The sequence below is a fragment of the Homalodisca vitripennis genome, chromosome X (assembly GCF_021130785.1).
Source record: "Homalodisca vitripennis isolate AUS2020 chromosome X, UT_GWSS_2.1, whole genome shotgun sequence".
Classification (NCBI taxonomy): domain Eukaryota; kingdom Metazoa; phylum Arthropoda; class Insecta; order Hemiptera; family Cicadellidae; genus Homalodisca; species Homalodisca vitripennis.
This window is the reverse complement of record NC_060215.1, coordinates 116,601,908-116,627,887: the sequence shown is the minus strand read 5'-3', so window position 1 is coordinate 116,627,887 and position 25,980 is coordinate 116,601,908. Positions and strand designations below refer to the sequence as shown.

At 33.5% G+C, this 25,980-nt stretch overlaps 2 protein-coding genes across 2 annotated transcripts in view; one reads left to right on the top strand and one right to left on the bottom strand.

The window, feature by feature from the left end:
- Positions 1 to 25,980, top strand: part of LOC124369814 (angiotensin-converting enzyme-like) — a 285,432-nt gene that overhangs the window by 56,617 nt on the left and 202,835 nt on the right. Inside the window, exons 10-11 of the mRNA XM_046827929.1 lie at positions 2,639 to 2,882; positions 7,231 to 7,329. Of these exons, the coding sequence (XP_046683885.1) occupies positions 2,639 to 2,882; positions 7,231 to 7,329 (343 nt within the window). The remainder of the gene's footprint in view (positions 1 to 2,638; positions 2,883 to 7,230; positions 7,330 to 25,980) is intronic.
- LOC124369816 (keratinocyte proline-rich protein-like) lies at positions 12,224 to 15,463 on the bottom strand. Its single transcript, XM_046827931.1, has 2 exons — positions 15,435 to 15,463; positions 12,224 to 13,393 (listed from the first exon to the last, which is right to left on the bottom strand). Exons 1-2 carry the CDS (start codon positions 15,444 to 15,446, stop codon positions 12,314 to 12,316), a joined length of 1,092 nt encoding a protein of 363 aa, XP_046683887.1. The 5' UTR covers positions 15,447 to 15,463; the 3' UTR covers positions 12,224 to 12,313.

The following is a 25,980-nucleotide window of genomic DNA, read 5'->3' as shown; positions in this document are numbered from 1 at the left end:
TTCACAGGAAGTAAGGTACCATACAGGTTATTTTTACTCATACTTCCTATGCTCATCAATATAAATAAACGGTTTGTACAGATTGAAAAGACGCCTTAAAAATTGTATTACTTCAATCATCATCATTAAGATTCTTTGTTAGTGAATATAAAGTGCAAAGAAAATGCATTTTTTCTGGGCTTTCAGTGGCACGACAAATTAGTAACTGAACGTTTCGAGTTATACAATCTGATGTATTCCTCAGATGGATAACTAACCTAACGCATAACTAAAATCTAGGTAAACACATAACACATAAACAAATCACACCAATCAAGCACACTACCTCTAAAACATACGATTAATAGAAACAAAGTAATAATAATTATTGAGGTCAATAATAGGTCTGCAAGGAACGACGAACACTGTAAGTTGACCAAAGGTCAAACAATAAGTTGAAGCAAAGAATACAATGCAATATACTTATACAGTTATCGTTGTTACCTCCAACGTACGTCTTAGCCATAAAGACAAGTATCTAACAACAGACTTGCACTTACTGTACAGTGTTCTGTATTATATACGTACTATTGATCAATCGCAATGCGATAAGGCACAGTGTCGATGCTCAAGTTGAAGTCACTGACCAGACCTAAGCTTAACAACGGTCTGGTATACACCCGACCGCTAGGATTGTGTAACATTCGCTTGAGCATTCCAATTCGTAGATAGGTTTCATTAGTTTATTACAATAAAGTTTAAAAAATTATTTAATCATTAAAAAATATCTGTACATAGTTATAAACGGGTTGTTTAGCAGAAATGAATGATAAAGGGGAAACCCTAGTATCGGTTATTATAATAGAAAGTTCTTATTTTTAGGTGGACTTTCAGACTTTACTTCATTTACGTCCTACATTACACTTTCTATGTACATCTTGAGTTATGCTTACATTACAAATTTTGTACCGAACTCCTAACAGACAATCCTCTATTGGATGTGAAGAGTCACTAAGTACCTTAAAATTATTTATTAAGTCCAGTATTGATTTAATAAGTTTAAATTTTATAACTTAAGCCAAGATTAGAATATTAAACCATCTAGAAAAGGTCCTACAATGTAAAAGTATCAAACTTTAGACCAGCATAGGTTTATAAAGAGTAAACCTCTTAAGGTCGGATTTGCGCTATAGTACTCTTCTAATAAAGACCTTTAATATGATATATTACTCGACCTATGCTCTCATTTAAGATTTCCTTCAGACTCCTTCCAGGCCGTCCTTCTGGACACGATATAAAAATGGAAGTTACTTAAAAATATGGATTTATAGGTGCAGTAATGATGAAGTTTTATTAATTTACCTGTAATCGTTTGGAAATTATCAAGTCCTCGCGGAACTTTTTTACACCCTGTATATATGAATATTGTAGAAATCAAAATCAAAATTCCACTTTGAAACCATGCAGTCGATTTTTTCCAACATGCGATAGGTAACGCAACGGAAGAAGAGTGGTGGAGAAGAACTGTGTAATGTTGTTTCTACATGTGATACTAATATTTAAAGAAATACCATTGCTGTTAATAACCTTCACAAATTTAACCTTATTTAAATTTAGGGTGTAAGATAAAAGGAAATTTTACACAGCATTGTATGTTATTTGTTATTGTATTAACTGATTTATCGAATCGGTTATTTATTAGCTTATTTTACATTAATTTAAAATATATTCAAAATCATCATTAACAACAATAATGACAGCGACTATCGTAGTTAATGGTTGTTCAGAATTATTAATTTGATCCTTTCTACAAATATGTTTTATTGCAATATTGGAAAAAGAAAAAGAATTAATTTATTATTAACAATACCGACCTTGCTTATCCGATTTGTTGTTTACCTGTTCAAGGATGTAATGAAAAATGGGCTAAGAGCCAGCACCCGTACATATACGAGGAAGGACATGAAATCATAAATAAGTTAATTTAAAATGAAAAAAAAAAAAAAAATACAGCAATTTTCCTAATATTTCAAAAATATAGTAATACAATTGTAATCGAAAGGGAAACTAATGTTATATCATTTATTTTAACTTGTAAGATTGTTTATACATTCCCACTACTAATCTATAGAGAATAGCAACTGTTTTGTTTTATCAGTTCGTAAATATATTTTTGGAATATGTTATTTTGATACTCTTTAGAATGATTAATAGATCCCTCCAAAAGTGTAAAGATGAAAAATAGCCAAATGTTTACTTTAGCTTTTCCAGAGCTCAACTCTTTAATATTATATTTTTAAGTGGTTTATTCAGCTCAGAATAGTTCCATAAACATTAAACAAATACCAAATTTCTTTAGGTGAATGTACTACTTAAACTCTATTTTATGTCTGAGTGTGATGCAAAGTCATACCTTTAGTTGCAACTTAATGTCAAAAAATGAAAAAAAAACAACAACATTTTATATTTGTATTTCGGAAAATACATATTTTTATTTTGTATTAAAACTGTGAACTTTGCAATGTTATGTAATTAATCTACAAATCTCTAATTAAAAATTTCTCCGATGGAATACATTGAGAGATTATGTGACTCGACTTATATGGGGTAACTATCTCAAAATAAAATGGACCGGGATAAATTTTGTTTTTGTTTTCAGGGTTTCACGAGGCCATCAGCGAAGCCGTGTCTCTGTCGGTAACCACCCCTCACCACCTGCAGACCCTAGGCCTGGTGCTTCGGTCGGTCGACGACATCCCTCACAACATCAACTTCCTGTTCTCCATGGCACTGGACAAGGTGGCCTTCCTCCCCTTCGCGCTCGCCTTGGACTTCTGGCGTTGGGACATATTCCAGGGCAACACGCCCAGAGACCGCTACAACTGCCATTGGTGGGACCTCAGGTACCTATCCTTCGTTGAGTACAGATCTGCTTAGGCGCTGGTTGCTGAAGGTTACCACCTCTTTAACTCCGAATAAATATAAATACAAACAGATTTAAAACAGCCTGTTTCAGTAGTTCCAGATTTCTAAGAAGAAAGTCACAAATTAAGTGCTCTTTACTTTTCACATGGTCACACTATTGCTATTTACACAATAGTATCTTTTAGATTTCAACCTCAGATTGAAAACCATATTGGTTCCCTTAAGAGAGTTGAAAACTTAAGCAACTTAAAATATTGAAAGGACAGCGGTAGGAGGTGTATGACGTTGGGTCTTGATTATAGTGCATTTCAAAATTTGGAGCGATGGGATTTTTTTCTGTATATGAGAGGTTTTCTAAAACAACCATAACAAATGGTATGGTAGGGAATATAGACCAACGTGAATGAGTTGGAGTTACTTATATTTAATTTTACCTTTGTTTCTACACCTCAAAATGTAGCAAGCATGTATACAAGTTTTATTTTATATTTTTATGGACTGCTATTTCTTTATTTATCTCTATTACTTTTCAGTTTTATTTCAGTTCATTCTGAAGTAAGACATGTATTCAATTAAAGATTAAGTGTTTTAAAAGTTGTACTAAGGGCAATTGGGGTGTTTACCCCACGCAGTTCATTGTACACTACCTCAAAAGTATTTTCAGATTGTTAATTATATTGGTTCTCTTTGTCTTGCATAAAGAAAGTTTAACATTACGTCAGACTTATATAAAACTGTGTAGGGCGTTAGACATCTCCTAATTATTTCATTATAAATATTAACAGAATGCAACTGATCTCGCTGATATGGTAATTAAAAACGTTCTATTTATGTAACAGACACAATCCTACTTGTAAAAGTCCTGGTTACACCTAGCGTTCACAAGTAATGCTAACTTTGTGAACACCATTTACACGGTTGTCCGCACAGATGGTGTATGTAACTAGATTAACAACCGATTAACTCGGTTTCCGTCAGTGAGTGTGTTATCTATCGGTGACCAGTGATCAGTGACTGGTGACTGTATAACAGCGACTGGCCGGTCACGACTTTGGCCGGACCGGACCATGTCACTGTTACAGTTACTGCACCATCACCTCACTTACGTAAACAACACAAGGAGAGCAGTCCCTTTCTTTATAGTAGTCGTCGTGCACGATCACTTAGCGATGAATATGTCGACTACTAGTAGAGAGCTGGGTTCTTAATAAGCTCAGGTCTCAAGTGCACGTTAATTAGGGAAGTCGTACTACTGGTATCCTCCATTACAGCCGCATGGCAGACTTCAGTCAGATTTCATAGCACAGCTCCAGATGATGCATCATTTAAATTAGTACAAAATGACCGGACATACCGGTTTGAAGAGATGGCAGTTTGTATGGGTATCAAACAAATCGCCTTTTAACTCTACAAGTGGACGTTAGGTGAATGAAAAAGGGCAGTATTTTGAATACAGTACTTTCACCTTTCCTTTTCTTCCTTTCCTGTACTTCTTACCTTCCTATTGTCTTAAAATTCTTTGCTGGTTTTCGTCTGTTTTTAATGATGAGAAATCCATGCATTTTGTTTTTATTTCAATTTGCCAGTTGGATTTGCTCGGACGTAGCCTTAATTCTCCTATATTAGCCAATTTGTTTATGTCTTTATGTATTAAAGTACTTTTCATTCTGAAAAATTGCGAAAAATACAGTACATAGAACTGTATAAAATGATTAGTGCAGTTGTCTGTAAAATGTAAGAACAAACATAATATATATTTTGGTATAAAGTGAACCTGTATATTATGAATACCATTTAATATTGTAGCCTATTAATTACTCAGTATTAAACCTACCACGTGAGGATAACTTTTAAACTGTCCCTGTTATCTTAGTACTCCATATATTCCTCCTTCCTCTACAACAACTCTTATGAATGGTCATCTATCTACTACATTGTATTGTAAAATAATTAAAGAATTGCAGGTTATTAATTAATTGCATTAGGTACAGTAATTAAATAATTGTAATGTTAAACAGCTTGCCACTAAAATCAAGTGAGGCTTAAGTAGCACGTATTGATGTTGATGTATTTATGTTTATTCTCAAGCAAATCCTTACCATAATTTACCAACGCATAAAAAAGATGGATAAAATTCCAAATTTAAGAAATATTTTACAGTTTTTGCAGTTAAAGAAGGAATATTAGTCTTGTTCTGCTTTGCACGTGAAATAGAACAAATTACTACTCCTTCATAACATAAATATAGGAGAGCAATACACCTTCATATAAAAAAGTTTGAATATTTAATTAAATTAAACACAAGCCAGTGGTATTACATAATGATAAAGATAAATAGAATAAATGCTTTTTTGAAGGTTTTATAGAATTTAATATCATATTTTAAAACGGTTATCATGTTAGACAAGAAAATGAATTTTATTAGTTCTCACCTCATAGTAATTCTTATAGAAGATGGACTGCGACTCTAATGAAAACATAAATAGACGGAAATATCCAAATAGACTCTTGATTGTTTATAATAATTATTGGCTACTTTTACCTGAAGAAAATTCTCTCAGCTTGTAAAAAAATTCTGATCCATATGGTTTTGTGATTGCGAAGTTGCGTGCTGTTTGAAAAGTAGAACGATTGCAGGAGCAAACATAAACTGTTATTGTATGGATTCAAAATAATAGGAAGAAAAAGATCTTTTCCTATAACGAAAACACAAAAGTTAATTCCTATCATATTAAGGGTGCAACATGAAGGAAAGTAGGTTTACAAGTTGGTCTATATATCCAAGTCATTCTCTGTATTTGGTTGGCTCCATTGGATTCTTGAATCACAATATGTTATTGTTGTCTGGAAGGATTTTTTATTGAGTTTAGGTTGAAATTGTGAACAATACTTCTAACTAATTTTGAATCTTTGGCCATTTGTACCTGAAGCATGAGTTCCAATAACTACGTGAAGACTTTGGTGATATGTAAACATAATGGGTTATAACCATTGCAAAATAATTTCATGTTTATAATGATGTAATAAATGAGTTACATGGCTTTAATTATTTAAGGATAAGACAAATACAGCTAAGGATTGGCTTAGACAACACAGTGCCACTTAGAAGATAGCTCTATTTTGTTTGGTCTGATAAATAAATCTAATTGGAACAAATCAAATAAATAGTGTGAAAATGTTTAGGAACGCTTTTGTGTTTATAGAATATTTATCAACTCCGCATAAACCAATAGAAAAGAAATAAGGATAATTAAAATTAGAATAATTTTATCTACTCTCGGAAATTTTATAAATTTCTGTTCCGTCGATCCAAATTAATATAGTATACTATATGTATACATATAAACGCTCGGTTTCTGTTGAGGCTGTATGTTTATGGTTTTACTTATAAATTTCTTACTCGACATGATTTGATATACAGCTTTGGAATTGCATGGATAATGATAAACTTCATTAATAGTTTAAAATATTTCCGTTACATATAAAATGGAAACAGTTTTAAAATTGTAATGTTAAGTTCCCCACAAAACCAACACAACAGAAAAATATAAAGTAAAAATAGGATAAATAGTTGGTTTTATATTTTTTTACATTCAAAATCTTTTTGTAGTGCTTCCATTAACGATATTTAAGGAAATATAGACGAATTAAGGAATATTTTAACAAATTAAATTTATTCCAGTCTAGTCTAATTTAAAAAATGTGAGATTAGTTGTAGATTAGTTTAAATCGTAATTTAGTTGAAAATCAAGATTTAATTGTATTTATTTGTCTTTAGTGCATTTTATTATACAAACAAAATACGCATTGTCAGGCTATTTGTCTAATTGCATTTCATTAAAAATTAACAATTTTCTGATATCTGTCAGAAATTTCTGTAATAGTTTTCGAAAGTTACAAGCAGTCTCAAAATAACGTGACGTAACGTAAGCAATCTCGTAATAACGTTTAGGGATGGGGGAGATAATTATTAAAAGTCACAAAAACATCTTTAAATTAAGAAGTTTTACGCATGTCATTACTCATTGATTTAAAATTATTCTACCATTTAAAAAATAAGAAAGGGGTTAATATATTTCCCACTCTGTATATTTTTCACTAATGGTTAAATAATATATATTTTATGAAACGTAAATCGCATTGCGTATTTAATTTTCATAAAATTAAATAATATATATTTGAATCATACATTGATTACTTTAATTTTCTTGTAGGAGGCTATTCTTTCGTATCTAATCGTCTTACAATATAAATTAATATATTATTATTCTCCTCTATGAAAATGATCAGGCTTGAAAAGTATTTTAATGAATCTTTAAATTTCAGAGAGAGGTTGAGCGGCATCAAACCTCCAGTTCTGAGGTCGGAGACAGATTTCGATCCAGGATCCAAGTACCACGTTCCTGCCAATATCCCGTACATTCGGTGAGTCTCTGTCCTTTATCATGGCATGATATCTTAAACTAAGATGTGAATTAAACGTATGGATGGCTTCCATCTGCCCACGGAGCGAGTCTATAGAGATATCCATGCTAGATACAAACTATTTTCGAGAGAAGAGCAGAAGAAGCCGAAAAATACGGATTTACTTCGATGGTGATGTATAAGAAGTGTGGCCTAACGATAAAGTTAGCTTGAATGATATCCTATAACATAAATGTCGTACATCTAAACATCAAGTTCAAGTTAAAAATATATATTTGTTTAAAAAAAGGCGCGTTTTCCGTTTTTACACCATTCGTTATAACAGAAATCAACAATAACTAATTGAAGAGTGTTCTCTGAGTGCAATTGTATGTGTAAGTGTAAATGATTATTGTATAATATCTGTTCTTCATTTACGAAATCTAAATCTCATTATCGTCCAGCCCATAAGTTAGGCATAGAAAAATTAATTAATTCATTCCGCTATCTGCGTATCAGTTAAAGGTAACAGGAATGCAGAAAAGAGGACGTTTCAGGAGAATGGGTACCGAGAGTACAGAACAATGAAGCACGAAAAATTAAGAACGTTACGTATCATAAAGTAGCAGAATTAGATCCGAATCAAATTCAAGGACGTGCAAGTTAGACTTCTTTACGTCCTCGGAACGACTAATCACATGGGTAAGGAAAAAAAACATAATATTAAAACAGTTTCATGCAGGTTAAAACAACAATCGGCTGTTTGAGGCCAGCAAAGGACACGGTTCCACTATGTACATCAGGAGTCTATGAAATCCTTTCTAGTTGTGGCTGCGTCTACAGTGGGGAAAACAAAATATTAAATATGTGTACAAGTTAGCGAACAGATAGACACACGAGCCGTCAGGATACGGGACAATCGCATCTCAATTACAAGTCTCAACATGTCATACACTTCGATAAAGTATTCGCAAAAATCCATACTATTGTCCAAATATGATTAGAGGTAACAGCCTTTGTAGAAATCAAGAACGAAAATAACTGTAATAAAGGAGATAGCACCGAATTATCAAAAGATTGGCAGTCTGTTTTTTTAATCGCTGGTTGGTCATATTAGTAGTTGATTTATTAAGCTTCAGCCAATTAAGATCCAGCTCATCATAACTAGTCATCTATATGAACGAATACGCATATGTATTACTGTTAATTTCGGAGTAAATGTGTTGATTGGAGATGGCTTTGCGCAACAAGGCTATATTTTGTAAGGTTGTAATTGTGTTAATAAGGTTTTGACGCGATGTAAACGTATTATATATGTTTTAAAGGTAGGAGGAGGAAGAATTTATTGTCATTTAATACATTATTATTCGTACATCTTATTTGTTTCTTTACGTGTTCAGTTAAAAAGAAGAAGGGAATACTAATGAATAATTCAAACGTACACTACTCTTATGTGGAGTTAAAAAGTGGTGAATCGTTTTTGGACATAAAACGTCCGCACAAAAGGTAATTGACCTACATAGCTGAGCCAATTTCAGTTTCAATTTATTATTTTAATTCAATAACAGGTGATGTTATTGAATTGTATTAATGTAATGGTGATGTAATTGATGTAAGTAACTTTGTATTGCTATTAATTTTTATGCTGTCTTTGTACAACTATACAACAATATTGTACAACACAAGGCACAATCGCATACAAATACATACAAATTTAGCTTAAAAGAGCTCGTATCCATGAATCAGTAGTCACCTCACGTTGTTATTAATATCATCCGAAACCTCTTACAAAACGTATGCAGATATTTTTAGACCTCCCATTAACTTCTTTTCTAATCAACTTAAATTCATTGAATAGTTGTATTTTAAATTTAAATTGACGTCAAGAATTATATGAAATATAATAAAAATATGAAAATAACAAGTATTTCTAAACCCCTACTAAACCATAGCAACCACTTAAAGTTATTAAAATAAGTATAAATACTTACTGAAAATTTACAAGTAAGTGAATTAAAGAATAAATTTATCACAAAGGGACCAAAAATTTGGGCATCACTTTAAAAAAGTGGGATCTTCTCAAAAGTTTTATTGCGAACTACTTCCCTCACAAAACATATAAAAATATTCTTAGACACCACACCTGTAGCTTTTCTATTATATTTAAATTCATCATATAACTGTATTTTTCAACAAAATTAAGATATAAAAATATTATTACAATATAAATTTATTTCATTATATCCGATGTTAAAAATTTATCCAATATTAAAATCTGAAAATGAGGATTTTTTTTTTAAGTTTGTTGAAACACGTTTGTATTGAATAAGAATATGATACGTAACGTCATAGGAGGTTTTATACCAACCTCCTCAGAGGAAGAACTCACCGGTGGTGTAAATAGGTTAGCTGTTAACCAAAAGTTTTGTCGGCAGATTTTTTATTACGAAAGTATTAATTAACAGTTTAATATGTGTTTGGGTTTTATTATTATTATTATTTGGGTCTAGTAGTTACGCTCATCAATAAAGAACTAGTATGCAGTGACAGAAGCTGGTCAGACATGCAGAGGCTGGTCCATGAGTCGCTTATAATGCTTTGTTCCCTGTATTGCATAAGCCCGCCTACGCTTACGTCAGATGCAGTCCCAATATGACAATTAGACTGCTCCGTTACGAATTCCCGCTGTCCCGACGTTATCCAAACGCTTGGAGGGTTACCGGACCACCAGCACGGCACCTATCGTAATACCCGGCGTTGCATTCATTGTAATTGTACTTTCAAAATAATTGTAATTGTACTTACGTTTGTAGGGTTCCAGACATTACGTATATATTTCTTCAATGTCATTTATTGTTAATTGTTAATTCTATTAACTATTGTTAATTCTATATTTGAATCGCTCAAACTTTCAAGTGTTAAAAATGTAGATGTCAAACTAAAACAGGAATACGTGCTTTGGAATGCAATTTTATTCAGAATTCCAGCTAATTAAAGGTTAATTTATTAAAATATTTATATTTTCAATAGATTATGCTAATTACGGTATAATTACCGCTAATCAACATAATCGGTCCGAAGTAACAATGAATTACACACTAAGTATTATTTTACGTTGTTTCATAAGACTCGTTATAAAGTCGTAATACATGTTGTCAAAAAAGTAGATTTGGATAAACAGATTTTACGTGGATGAATGTAAAAGGTAGCGTCCTCGTCATAATACGTTACTTAATAATTTGTTATTAATACTTTCGTGACTTAAAAATACCCTACTAAAAAGGCTCACCAGTTGCAAAGATGACCAAGTTTTGCAAAATCTTTGACGATGGTAAAACGAAAATGGATTCAAAAATTAATTTTAATTTGAAGAATAAAAGAGATCAGTCAGTCAACAGCATTTAAATACTGTAAAAGTCTCTAAGTTGGTGATACCTCGTATATTGGGTATGGGGTGTGCTGTACATTGTGCGCTCTCATTATAATATTTCCATATTGCACACTCTAATATCTCAATCTAATATCCAATATTATCATTCAATCAATTCCAATAGTCAAACTGAAGAGTATTCTATACGACGGGGAAAACAAGATTGCTCCGAGTTTGATCTGGCTTTCACTCCTACCACAGTTCATCCAAAACCTTTTCAGTGTCCATACATTGGCAAATTCCAAGTTGAAATTTATAGAGATGGGTTTAAACTTAGTTTTTATTTATTATTTCAAACAATAGAAGAACAATAGCAGCAAATAAAAGAATAATTGTGATCAATAGTGATCTTAAACACGTTTCGATGTGTTATGTAATTTTTATTAATACAAAAATTATAAACTCCTACTAAAGCCTACTCTTAAAGCCTAAGAAATCATGTAAGAGGGAGTATTTTGACATATGAAATCGAAATCAATCATAAATAAAGGACTTACACTGATCATAATGTTTTGTTACTTTTAAGGTATGTTTCTTAAGACTCTATATCCTTTATAGCATTTTCCATGGGTTATAAATCTAGGAAATGAGCATACTGCTACAAATTTGAGTCATATCTATTCTATCATGATCGTAGGAGACATAAGAAGATTCCAGATTTTGGATTTTAAATCAATTTAAAGTATGAAATCAACATTTATAATTATGGTTACCATATTATGAGGATGCAGAAATAATGAGGATAGTTAGTAATTTTTATGACATCAATATACTATAATAAACTATATAATGTACTATATAAGAGATAATATAGTGCGTGGTACTCTCAATACGAGAGTGTAATTGTGTTTGTACTCTTAATTGATGTAATTGTCACAATTACTATGAATAACCGCAGATGCGGCAGTAACTATGCAGATGGATCCATTACTACTCGTACATCCAATATAACAGATTCATGCATTCTAATGCACAAGAAACGCAACATACGATTATATTTATGCTCAATATTTTGGTTAGTGACTGTTGAGGATTATCAAATTATAAACTATTATAAATTATTACACTAAAAATTAGTTTTATAATTAGAATCCTCAATATTTTTCAGTTTCTATAAAAACCGAGACAGGAAACTTTACAAAATCCTCATTCAATAAGAAAATAACAAAACATAATTGGCGATGACGTAAATGTAACGATTCACAATAAAGTATATACACATCTGATGCTACGATTCCACATATATAACACGAATATAACTTGCACGCTGAAATGGTCCGTATAGTGAATTAATAAATAAAATAAGAACTGAAAAGTTTGCATAAACTATGAACTTAAAAGTTTATGAGACATCCTATAAGTATATTACAATACCACATTAGCTCAACAACTAATACAGTTGAACGTATATTTATGCTTCAAAAATAGAAGTATAAAGTAAAAACCAGGTATGTAAGAAACAAGTTCAGCAACATTAACTTTGGTTTATAATACTAGTTTATTTACTAAAGATCTCAATCGTATAAAAGTACACTATACACATATATTACATAAGTACAAGAGAAGATAGCTTAGTTAGTGATGGTATGTGTGCGTAGAGTAAGAAGAACTGCCACCTCCATAACCTCCTCCGTAGCTTCCTCCATAACCTCCTCCGTAGCTTCCTCCATAACCTCCTCCGTAGCTTCCTCCATAACCTCCTTCGGAACCGCTTCCGTAGCTCTCGTAGCCGCCGCCATAGTCATGCTCATAGTGATTCTTCACATGTACTGGGATGTGAACGGGCACCTTGACTTCCACTGGGTAAGGTACTTTAACTGGGACCTTGACTGGTACTTTTACCGGGTAAGGTACAGGCTTCTCTACGGGGTAAGGGACTGGCTTCTCAACTGGCACAGGGTAGGGCTTAGGTACGTGGACAGGGTATGGCCTGTCGACTGGGACCTTGACAGGGTAAGGTACAGGCTTCTCTACAGGGTAGGGCACTGGCTTCTCTACAGGTACGTGGACGGGGTATGGACGATCCACAGGGACTTTCACTGGGTAAGGGATGTGCTTCTCCACAGGGTAAGGGACCTTCTTCTCTACGTAGACGGGGTATGGCTTGGGTACGTGAACGGGGTAGGGACGGTCAACAGGGACTTTCACTGGAACTGGAACGGGCTTCTCGACATGGACGGGGTAGGGCTGGGGAACTGGAACCTTGACGGGGTATGGGACAGGTTTCTCGACATGCACGGGGTATGGTTTTGGTACGTGGACAGGGTATGGCCTATCGACAGGGACCTTTACTGGGTATGGGACTTTCTTCTCGACATAGACCGGGTGTGGAACTTGGACTTCCTTAGTTATTGTGATGGCCTTGATATGTTCTTCATGGCCGTAACCTCCGTGACCGTAGCCTCCAGCAGATTCGTAGCCTCCACCTCCGTATCCTCCACCTCCGTAGCCGCCGAGCTCAATACCCTCGTAGCCTCCGTAGCCCTCATCCAGACCTCCATAACCGTGGGCGAATCCGAATAAACCTCTCTTCTCCTGTTTCTTGTCTTCCACTACTTCTGTGTCCGACTTCTCCGCCGCCTTCTCTTCCGTGGCCTTCTTGTCCTCCTCCGCCGCGCTCAGCGCTAGTAGCGCCGCTAGGGCGAACAGGAAAAGCTGAAACAATCAGAATCATGAGTCAATATAAGGCCGTTCAAAATATAACTTATAAATTCCAGAACTTGCTTATAGACTTGGCAAATAAAATATTCCAGTCTAGTGGATTTATCCATACTTTTAAAAGAGAAATCGTGTAATTTTGAGTTACCGTCTGAAATTAATAAACAATTGTAATATAAAATATCATATAAAATGTGATTTGTTTTGCTATCTAAGAAAAATATTGCAAAAATACTTTTGATTCCAGAATTATCTATCAATGGCATTAGCTAGAAGTTCGTGGCACGTGACTAAGTCCACTATTTTTTGTAATGGTTCCAATAATAATATCACGGTTATCGTATCATTATCAGAATTAAATTGATGACTAATTACGACTAAAACTACTTATGGTAGTAAATGATTTCGTGTTCATGTGTCTATTTGCTTATGTGATTCCACGAAGGTTGATACTATTGAGTAACTGTTAATTTTAATTCAAGCCTGAAACACATAAAAACTGCAAAAAAGATTTTTCTGTCTTAATTTATAACCGTTTGATGAACATTTTGGCCCTCGAAAGGTCAAGTTTTGCGTATCTCTCTTTCCCTCTCTGGGGGTTTTCTTATTTGGGTAGAATTGGCGACTGAAAAACTTGCAGTGAGCTGCGTATCTTCCCTCTACTTTATGTTTATGTTTCAGTATATAAAAGCATTGCTCGTTATTAAGATGATATAAAACAGTTAATTAAAAAGTAAATAATATTGAATTATTAAAATTATACTGTTATATCAACACGATTTTGGACGAAATACTATTACTACGAAGTACGGAGTAATGTAAACATCGAAGACAGTAGCGGTTGGTATTTAAAATTATACTTTCATGATGTTTTGAAAATTGTCACATAACACATGGTGCAAAAATATCACAGGTTTACAAATGTCACAATAGTGTATGGGTTTGCCTGTTAATAGAATTTGTTTTTAATTAAAGGAATTATTAGATTCAAAACTCTATCGTAAATAATAATTAATCAATAACATTATTAGGTATTTTTATTTAATTTGAGAGAAAAGATAACTTTCTAAAGAGATGTCACAATAGCGTATATAGAGTATTTATAAATTTTAGTTATCTGTTCATTCATATTACTTACTAGTATGACCTACAATAAACATTTTAATGTGAAATGTAATAAAACCAAGTTTTACTATTTATACTGTAAGACAGATTTTGTATTACTAAATGAAATTTTTTAATCACAAAAGGCTTATGTTTAAAAGATTGATCAATAAAATACAGAATTGCTTAATATAAATTTTACAGAAAATGTAGTTGATTCAAAGTCATTATTATTTTTATTTTTAACGCCAAATCTGCCTTTATTTAAATACAGAATGACATAAGTTAACATATATTAAACTACTCTTTTTCTTGTTTTCCTCATAAACTAATTCTTAGTCTTGTTAAACACGAATGTAATAGATTAATTCTTCGGTTGCTACAGAAATAGAAACATGAAGAAAAAACACTGAAAATAAAATGTTCTTTGTGTTTGAGACATTAAATACGATCTGCATTTATCCACAAGGAGGTGTGAATGAGGTAATTGCGACTTCAAGTATACTTGGTTTTCGAGTATGTTTTGTGAACATAAATATTTTCAGGTAAAACATCTTCATCTTGATCTAACTAAATGAAATACTTGATATAAAGAATTTTATAATAGTAGAGTTTTAAAGTAAGTTTTACTTTTTGACTGAGAAAAAAAGCAGTAATTCGATTTCTTTATCTATTAGTTTAAAATAGGTTTTTGAACCAAACGATTAATTACAAACTCTATTATGTTAAATGCCACAAAATATATTATTTGAAAACTCTTTCAAAAATTGTAAACTCCAATATATATATATATATATATATATATATATATATATATATATAATATATATATATATATATATTACTTGAAAAATTATAAACAGCTGATGCTAAAGTGGAAGTTACCAGCTGTTTACAAGTGTAAAGTAACATAAGCACGTGACACAGTACCCACCTTGTATTGCATAACGCCTCTTGTGTGAATCCGGCGGTGCAAGGAACTGTACTGACCACTGGAGCTGCTGCCTACTTTTATATTTTACCCTCACTTCCTCCCCTCTCCTTCATCCAATGTAGCTCGGGCATTTGCACAATCACGGGGAAGTCTTAATTATTTGTTCCTGTCCTAGCAATCGTTCTCGTCCAAGATTGTTTCAAGATCTACCTATAATCCGTCGGTGGTAACGTTAACTTCCACAGCCATTCCAAAGAATGATATCATGATTTTTATTGTATATATGTCTGTTATGTATCATGATTTCACACATGAATTGTGCTTTAACAAAATGTTCGTATCTCCCTGTCGTATCGTATCATGACGCTAATGAACACATAGACTATTGGAAATTTGTTGTCCTTGGTAGTTAATAATTAGAAAATTTTGACTTTTATAATTATTATTTCTTAGAAATAATAGTGAAAGTTGTTAGAGATAATAGTTCAATTAGTTATAAATAATAAGGTTTTTTAATCATTATTAATACATCTATAAAATTATTTAATATATCATCATTATTTATACTATCGTAGTATTTTACATCACTTCCCGAGAGTTATCTAATTTTTAATACTATAAGGACATGTATTGCTCGTTTATAAACTTCAAAGAAACAAAATCTCTTTGACTGACTAACTCACATATGCCATAAACCAAACTCTTATACTTTGTTTGCTTTTTTAACATAACGGTTAGTTTTAACGAAAACTTACAATATTAGTAATAGAATCCAACATGAATCCACCGTTCAAAATATTTGTGGATAAACATTTTGGTTTTTCTTTAACAGAAAACATTGTTGTAAATTTAGTTTTGTGTAAAATATTAAAAATTTGAGTAACAATACTTAAGTCAGAATGTAATATATCTATATATTAAAGTATATATCAAGAGATGTATAAATTTACTTATTAGGCATGTCGCATTGGGCCTTTTCTTTGACTTAGTACTGAAATTGTTTTCACTTTTTTTAACAAGCTACTTTTTTGTATTATTGCTTTCCAAACCACCATGATTTTGTTAATCTAGGATTTTATTTTAACTCATTCATTTTGGCGCTTCACTGAAACGCAGATCCATTGACTAGCGACATTCTTTAATCTTTCGATCCACAGTTTTGGCGAATTCTCCAACTGGCGTTACACCTAAATGTAACTCGTCTCTTGACGTCATCAGTTACATTCTAAAATATGCATGATTTGTTAAAACACAATTGGGCTTTTGGAATATTTTGCTATCTTTATGTTTTTTTGTAATATACTTCCATTAGTCTTGTAACATAAAAAAGATAAATGTCCGAAATTGAGTAATCCTTTCATTCCAAATGCTTTGTCTTTACTTAAGATGTATATCTCTGACCATTATAATGACTAGTAATGACAGTAATTGGGATAAACCACTGGGTGCGTATAAATGCTTGTTTGTGTAAAAGACTAAATTTAACGATCCGTAAATGAAAAATAGTTTAACATTTCGACGTAACAACTATCTCAAGTGAAGTTGCATTGATGAATTAGAGGTAACATAATTAGAGATAAAATCGAGTTCTTTCGTTCCAAATTCTGCAGGATATCATTACAGATCCAACACTATAAAATTTAATCTCCAGCAGTACACAAGCGTACCTACTGACTGTCATGATGGATAGTGGCCTAAGACGTAAACGGCCATAAAACTCATAGGAGTGCTCCTAGAACGAGGACTGACCTGGAATGGCTAGAAAGACAACACGTAATCTAGAGTTAAACCAGGCACATTTTAACCCCGTAACATAACATCATGTTGCTCTTTAGAAGTCTTGATTTTGGATTGTACACCCCACTTAGCCCACATATTCCAAAATATTATATATAATTAAAATGTATTTACAGTAATTACAAAATGACATCTCAGATATTCTTGTAGGAAATGTCTTTAGGAAGACTGAACTTGAATAAAGAATTACAAGTTATTTCATGTAGGACAAGAATTATAGAATGATCTACTATAGATTTGTCAATGTTACTGAAATCTACGGTATAAAAATTAAGTAAAATGCTTATTGATGTTAACGTGATTTTACGCAGTGCACAAGAATGTAGAAAGCTTTATGGCTGCTATTCATTATTGAGTCAGGGTATAGTGGAAAGGCTTACGAGTAACATTAAAATCTGTCTGAACTGTGTGAAATTTAAAGACACATTAATTCTAAAATGGTTAATTTGAACAGTAAATGTTTATTATTATTAGTATAAATTTTGTAACAGTAATTTTAAAATTATTAACCATGACCACAAAAACAAACAAAGTTACCCACTTAAAGTTTATATAAATGGAATTGATTTTAGTAAAAAATTTAAATGCTGGTTCAGAATTGACAAAGAAATTATACCTAAGCTAATTACATGTATTATCTCCTAAATAAATGTGATACCTAGTCATTATCCGTGAGTTTAACATTTTAGTTTATAATGGAAGATTAAATTCTATGTTAAGTACAAAATTAAGTTTCATAAGTTTTCATTAAGTTGATTCAGGACGTTTCTTTGAAACTATTAATCATCACAAACACATGCCTATTCCGTTTATGATGGACAATCCTTTACGTAAACTAACGCATCCTTTATTCACAATCCCAAACCTAAAAATACTCAAAATCAAATTCCTTGGGGTAAATTTGTGATACATTTACAACGTAGTTGTGTAACTAGGCGTAGTATGTGGTAAATTTATTCCTCCATAACTCTGTTACCGCCACCGTGTCCATACTCACTACAAACGCAGTGTATACTATGATAGCATAGTTTATGATGGCTATGCAATTGATGATATTGTGTATAGTAATAGTAAGTCATTAGTGTACCAAGCTGTGTCCTAAAGATTACTAAGTATATTCTATAATGTCATGATAGTATTGTAGATTGCGGTAAACAAGATATTATAAATAATAAAATATTTTTTATAAGTGGAGGTCGCTTGTTGTTTGAAATAGCAGGCGATAGGTAGCAGGTTTAATGCGTGGGCCGTGTAATAGATCTTCTGCCGTGTTGCGTATGTTACTTTGAGGGCTGAGCTTCGGAAAGTGGGCTTAATGCTGAGAACCAGTGCTAAATTATTTTTGCTTTTAAGTCTGTATCTGATAGAGCATCGAGTGGTGGCGCAGTGACTTGATTTTAGTGCAGTATTTTGTGTCTTGCCGGGACTGTCAAAATGAAGAAAACCAAGATAATTTATACCTCCCAAGTTCCCTTGGGATGATGCGTTTATTATCGCAATGTTTTATTATTTAAAGCACTTGCAGTGAAATGTTAGAATCCTTTCTAAATCCTTTTCTTCATTACAGTTTTATGCTTGGAGAATTTCATAACGTATGATCGTTTATCTGTGCTTATGTTCAACGATGAATATTTTAGCCCATACAACTGGCTACTGGCTTTTACCGTACTACAGTGCCCTACTTTAAACAAAGGCAATATTTAACTTTCACTATTTCTGGTTTTAAGTTTGGAAGGTTACACATTTGTTGTCATTCTCGGTAGTTACAGCAGTTTCCTATTCTATATATTTTGAAGCTAATCGCTTGGACTGTTTGTGCATTTCTTCAGGACGGTACGGAACAACAAGTAATAAATTGAAGCCGTGAGGGGCCTGAGAACTTCAGCCAAGAAGGGTCCAAGCGTCACTGCCTCAGCACTCTTGGTGGACTCTTTAACAGCCTTGGACTTTCAGATTTCCCACAATCCAATTAACTTCATCCTTGCAAGCATGCGAACCACTTACATCATGTAGATGTGCAGTACCGCACAGTGCCTGCTGTGTGTATTGGAGACTGCTGCTCACATAATGCAAGGTTGCTTCAAAGCGCACTGTTGTGGTTGCAGAAAGTGACACGATCCTGCATACCACACGGTGGCGGCTCGGTTTTCTGGACCGTGATACAAGAGCAGTTGTATTATTGCCTCTTCAGGGGCAACATGAACCTGATATGGTCAGCAAAACAGGTGATTACCTGTATATATTGAAACTCAGGTAGTAATTTTGGATTTTTACACTAAGCAGTTTCTTCCCCAGGAAAGTGGCAAAGTTAAATGGAATAATTGAGCTTTGAGCTTGAAAATGTATGGAGAGTACAGTATTGGTGATATACTAGTATGTTTACTATGCACTATCACTTGATGCGTATTTGTATGTCTCAGTGTCCACAGTTCGTAAATATTTGAGTCTCATTCCTATCTGCTTAGAACAGTTATCGCTAGAGATTTCTGAAGTATGTATGAATTTCTACTCTACGTGGAACCAGGTCACCAGGGTACAGGAAAAGCCAATGTCACTTATATCTGGCAACCCTATGGATGTCCAGGATTGACATATCACTAACCGCAAATATCGGGATATTGGGGGTTGAAGGGTAGATCGATGTTTCTTCTGCTGTAGAGGATGACTGCTGTAGTGGGTGTAGCTCCCTTAGTGAGGCTGTTGTTAGCGTAAACATGAGGGAGTATCTTGCACTGCCCGCATTGACTGAAGAGCCTGGAACACTTTCCTTCCCATGTAATATGAGTATCCCTCTCATGTGATCTCGACAGGAGGCGGCCTCTGCCCCGAACCTTAACAATCCTGAATATCCCGTCACTACGGAAGCAAGTGCAGAGGTCCTTTTAGTAATAAGTGGAATGAGAGATTTCTCAGATTCTTGTCCTAGTGAACAAAACAGGTCACCAGAGCCGAGGGAGCTTTCAGGGTCTGGTAGTTATTCCATCCCACGATTGGTTTTATTATTTTGTGTGTTAATTTAAAATAAAAACCCATGTATCGATCCAAAACAGGGTGTGAGCACACCAATTAAGTAGAATGATCGTCAGTCACAGTTGGATTGATTATAACTGACGTATGCTATGAGAAAGGGCTGTTACAGTGCTAAATATCCTTTTACTTCAGGATTCAATTGGTCAATGAGAGTGGAGATTACCACTAGGTTCCATGGCATAATGCCACACCCTCAGTTATATGACCAGTTCACTACCAATTTAATATTTTTATAGATATGTAAACAGCATAACAGGAAATTAGAAACCTTGTTCTTTTTTCTTCTATTTGTAAAGATAACCCCATATTGTGGGATTAATAGTATGATAAAATGTTTGTTACATCGATTTTTTCACTTAAACGAGCGCTCATACTTCAAAATTCGTGCTCCAAACAAGGCAATGTAATTTTTCAGAACTTCACACTTACAGTATACTGCTCCTCATTTAAAGTCTTACCATTAGTATATATAAAGACTTTTACCAATTGATTAATAACATAACTTCTGAACATAAAATGTTAATACAATAATACTAGAATGATAAAAGCAGGAGAGGGAAAAGAACATTTGCGAAATAATTCACATATCTCAAAGTATAACGTACACGATAAAATGTAATATTCTTACACGTATCTTGTCACAATAACTGAACAAAAGTAAAGATTCGTGGAACATACAGGATTGCAACAAACAAACAATACTGTAAAAGAAGGCCAGTATATGTGTGACATTCTAAAAAATCACAATGCCTTAGTTGGCGAAACTTTCAGCTGCAAATCAATGTAAGCACAGATAACGTAAAACCCTCTATGCAAGAAAAACACCTGATGTGTAATAATGATTTGTTGAATCTTATACAACTGAGTCATAGATTGTAAATCTTATTCATGTATTAAAAGTAAGCCTAGAAGTTCAGTTGACGCAATGTACTTTTCGATCGATGTTTGGAAATTTCGGAATTTCGAAGAAGTGATTGTTACATAATTTGGTTTCAACTGGCCTATTTAAATATTTTAAGTACAAATAAAAATATGAAGAATTTTGAACGATTATGTTAATTTTTTTATTTATGGATAACATATTAATAGTCACCCAATTGTATTTAATTTCTACTTATAAGGGTGGCAAGGATATGTCATCTTTTATACCCAAGTATTTAACCAATGCATTTGTAATTACTACTTTAACTACTAATATTAGGCTACAAGTATGTTTACTTGTAATGATATCAGGCTTTTGGTTGATGTTGGTGGTATCAACATTTTAAATGCGTTGCTGCTATTCTGAATTTAACCACCATTGTTGGCCTATTTACCAAATTTTTATATATTATAAACAAAGAATGGGTGTTACTTTATTTGCCTAGATTCAATTTCTAATTCTCGAGACATAAATTAACATAATATCAAAAGAAAACAGTATTTTACTGTTCTGATTTGGAGAAAATGTTAATTTTTGTACAGTATTTAATGTGAGATTAGGAGGGGCATGTTTCTTCATTGACCGTACAGTAGTCTTCTACTATATCAGTTATCCTAAATTTATAGAGCATCTGCAGCGCTTTGGTCTTACTAATAAAAATTGGATTGTGTCTTATGTATACTAAAAAAAACATTGGAAATTTAAAACATTTAATAATTTATAACAGTTTGAATGTTTCGGGAGTAATTTTGGAGTATCCCAAGGCTCGATACGAGTAATAATTTCATTTGTTACATTTTGGAATTGTTTTACGATTTATAATTATGTTTAATTATTGGTTATTGTGGTTTTTAAGTAAATTATACGCTATCATAATTAACCAACGATAAATTACAATAATTTTACCAGCAACAAACATTAAAGACAGTTAATAAATGAATTAAAGTTTAGAATATGACTAAGACTGAGGTAAGTAGGCACTGTTTAAACTAATTTAAGCCTCATATTGCTTGTACGAAGTAACGAGGAATTGGTGAAAAAGCAAAATTGCAGCAATATAGTTTAGGTTTCTAAAACTAATTTATTTATTAAAAATCACATTTTTAGAAAATTACTATACATAAATTAAAGTATTCTATATTAAAGTATCAATAGGTAACTAAGAAGGTAGCAAAGTTAGTGATGGTATCTGTGGGAGGAGTACGAGGAACTGCCACTCTCGTAGTCTCCTCCGTAGCTTCCTCCATAACCTCCTTCGGAACCGCTTCCGTAGCTCTCGTAGCCGCCGCCATAGTCATGCTCATAGTGATGCTTCACAGGTACTGGGATGTGAACGGGCACCTTTACTTCCACTGGGTAAGGTACTTTAACTGGTACCTTGACTGGTACTTTGACCGGGTAAGGTACAGGCTTCTCTACTGGGTAAGGCACTGGCTTCTCAACTGGTACAGGGTAGGGCTTGGGTACGTGGACAGGATAAGGCCTGTCGACTGGGACCTTGACGGGGTAAGGTACGGGCTTCTCTACAGGGTAGGGCACTGGCTTCTCTACAGGTACGTGGACGGGGTATGGACGATCCACTGGGACTTTCACTGGGTAAGGGATGTGCTTCTCAACAGGGTAAGGGACTTTCTTCTCTACGTATACGGGGTAGGGCTTGGGTACGTGAACGGGGTAGGGACGGTCAACAGGGACCTTAACTGGAAAGGGAACAGGCTTCTCGACATGGACGGGATAGGGCTGGGGAACGGGAACCTTGACAGGGTATGGGACAGGCTTCTCGACATGTACGGGGTAGGGTTTTGGTACGTGGACTGGGTATGGCCTGTCGACAGGAACCTTTACTGGGTATGGGACTTTCTTCTCAACATATACCGGGTGTGGAACTGGGACTTCCTTAGTGATAGTGATGGCCTTGATATGTTCTTCATGGCTGTAACCTCCGTGACCGTAGCCTCCACCCCCGTAGCCCCCGCCTCCGTAGCCGCCGAGCTCGATACCTCCGTACCCACCGTAGCCTTCATCCAGACCTCTGTACCCATGGGCGAACCCTAGCAGACCTCTTTTCTCCTGTTTCTTGTCTCCTACTACTTCCGAGTCTGACTTCTCCACCGCCGACTTCTCTTCCGTGGCCTTCTTCTCCTCCTCCGCCGTGCTCAGCGCTAGCAGCGCCGCTAGGGCGAACAGGAAGATCTGAAACATGACATAAGCATTGTCGTCAATCAGCACAATCTGTTTAGACTATTACGCTGGAGATCGAGAATTCTAGAAAAAGATATTAAAGTATTCGGGAATACGAATATTGAAGAACCGATCCAAGTCATCAAAATAAACTGACTTGGAGTTAAAGATTGAAATTAAGGCATATGTTTAATTCTAAATACCGTATGTTATAAGTTGCGATTAGTCATTTGTGTTTTTGTTTTGTGTGTAGTATAAGAAAACACTCAGTCAGGACCTTATTACGCGTAAATTAAAATGACCTTTGTGGCAGTGGCATTATGCCGTGCAACATATGTGAGGTCGCAAGCATGAAAATATAGTGGCCTCCTTTATTGGCTGAGAGTTAGCGAATTTTTTTTAGCGAAAAATTTCATTTCTGTCTGTCTCTTTCTATCTGTTCGAACAATGAGTTCGAGTATAATACATGGCACTCCATGGGATTTGGCTGAGCGTTAGTAAATATTCTTATAGGTAACCATGATAGAAACGAGATAATCGCAAAATAAATAAATATGGAAACAAACTCAGTACACTCGTAAGAGATTTTAACATATTTGCACATGTAGCCTAACTATCCCCATACATACAACATCATTTTATGGTGAATTTTACTGTTATTATTTAAACATTGGTTTGAAGTACATTTTAATGAAAAGAAAATATGAATGCACCATGTGGAAAGATATGTAGAGAAAGATTTTATATGTGGGCTTGAAATTTTGCATTAAACTTTATTTCTACAAAACAAGAATGAATTCTATAGTGTTACATGTCCAATTGTGGAAGAAGTCCATGGGTTCTTTGAATCCTATAATTTAGTAAGTTGATACAAATTCTCCTTTTTCTTGCCGGAAGGATGTAAAGATATCTTTTAACATCAGCGAAGCCTGTAAAGCGACACTTCATGTGGCGTACTTTTACCTTGTTTCATGTCGTGTTGGCTAAGGTATTTCTTATAAATTCGTGACTAAGTCCACTGTTACTTGTAACGGTTCCAACCAAGGTCACGGTTATCGTGTCACTAACTGCAGATCCGAGTACAAACTAACCACTCTAGGCAGTTTGCAATGCACTCTTTTCCCTATCGCTTTTTGTTTGGTTGTTTTGTGGAACCTGTTTAAAAATTCAACTTTATCGATCTTATTTCAACAGCAGCCCGGCATTATGGTCTAATATAAAATCCCTTTAAACCTATTTGCATATTAGATCCCAGTCTTGCATTTCAAATTTTCATGACACTTCCCTACGGAACGTACCCTCGATGTAGGCGTGTAGTGGCTATTGCTTAAGAAAAATAGTTAAGATAGCGATATAACATTTTACAAAGTTTGAAGATTTATCTGCTTGCGTTTAAAAAATATTAAAGCGTTTCTACACATTTTACACTTCTTGTACAGATGTATGCTCTGACATGGTTCAAAGACGTATTTAAAAAATAAAAAGTAAGGTTTGATTCATGAATGTTGCTGGCCTATGTATACGAAATTATAGAACTGGTGACAATGCGAGACAAGTTCTTCCTTTTTTATCGTTAGTTTCAAAATTGTATATAACTACAATATCTTTAGTTTTGAATTGTTATCCAAATACAAGGAGTCCACAGCTTAATATATCAAACTTAAACACTTATTTTGACAGGTCAAAATAAGTGAGAAATGCCATGTGACGTGTAGTTCTATTTTGCTTATCTTATCACATGTCTATCTATTTGCATTTTTGTATAGAAAACATTACATCTTTTACGTGAGGAAGAAATAGTTTCAGAAATATATCATGAAATATTTTAAAATAGCGACCATACGCCATTTTCAAACTTTAATAACTACAAAGTAGGAGATTATGAAAAATTTAAAATTATAGTTAAATAAGGGTTACCTTTATGTGAATATTTGTTACCAAATGTGTTTCGCTATGACAAATTATAACTAGATAGTTAAGGTTTTACCAAGCCCCATCCTTTATTTAAATACATTGAGTTATTGATGACGTTTGGCTGCTGATTGATGATCTACTTTGACAGAACATGTATCTCTGTAAAAGTCAGGAGTTGTAAGTTGTAGTATAAATGTTGCAATAACAAAAATTACTTTATAATAGACTGTCAGTCCTTTTCGTATAAGACTTTTTTATAACATAAACTTTGTTGAAGACGTTTTAAAATAACTCATTTTGAAATAATGTAATAATTTTTCGTCATAGTGAACTTCAAAATGGTGTATAGAAAATGAATTAGTTGCTAAATCAATAAAAAATATCAGATTCAATTGAAAGAATAAAAGAGATTAAAAAAAGAGATATAAACAACGAAATTTAACTTCCCTGATTAAATAAATAAAGCTTATAAACTCGATTTCGAGTAAATTACGGACGATGTAAAAAGTGCGAATTCATACTTTCAGATTTAATTTAGAGTTAAAGAGGTATTTTCATTTATTGTTAAAATAATATATTCATCGGTGATATTTTTAAAATTCAACTTTTTATACATACATATATAAATAATGAAACAATTCTTTATAACTTAGAAGTAAACTTGCTTTCTATGTAAATATAATAGGAATAATCTGATTTATA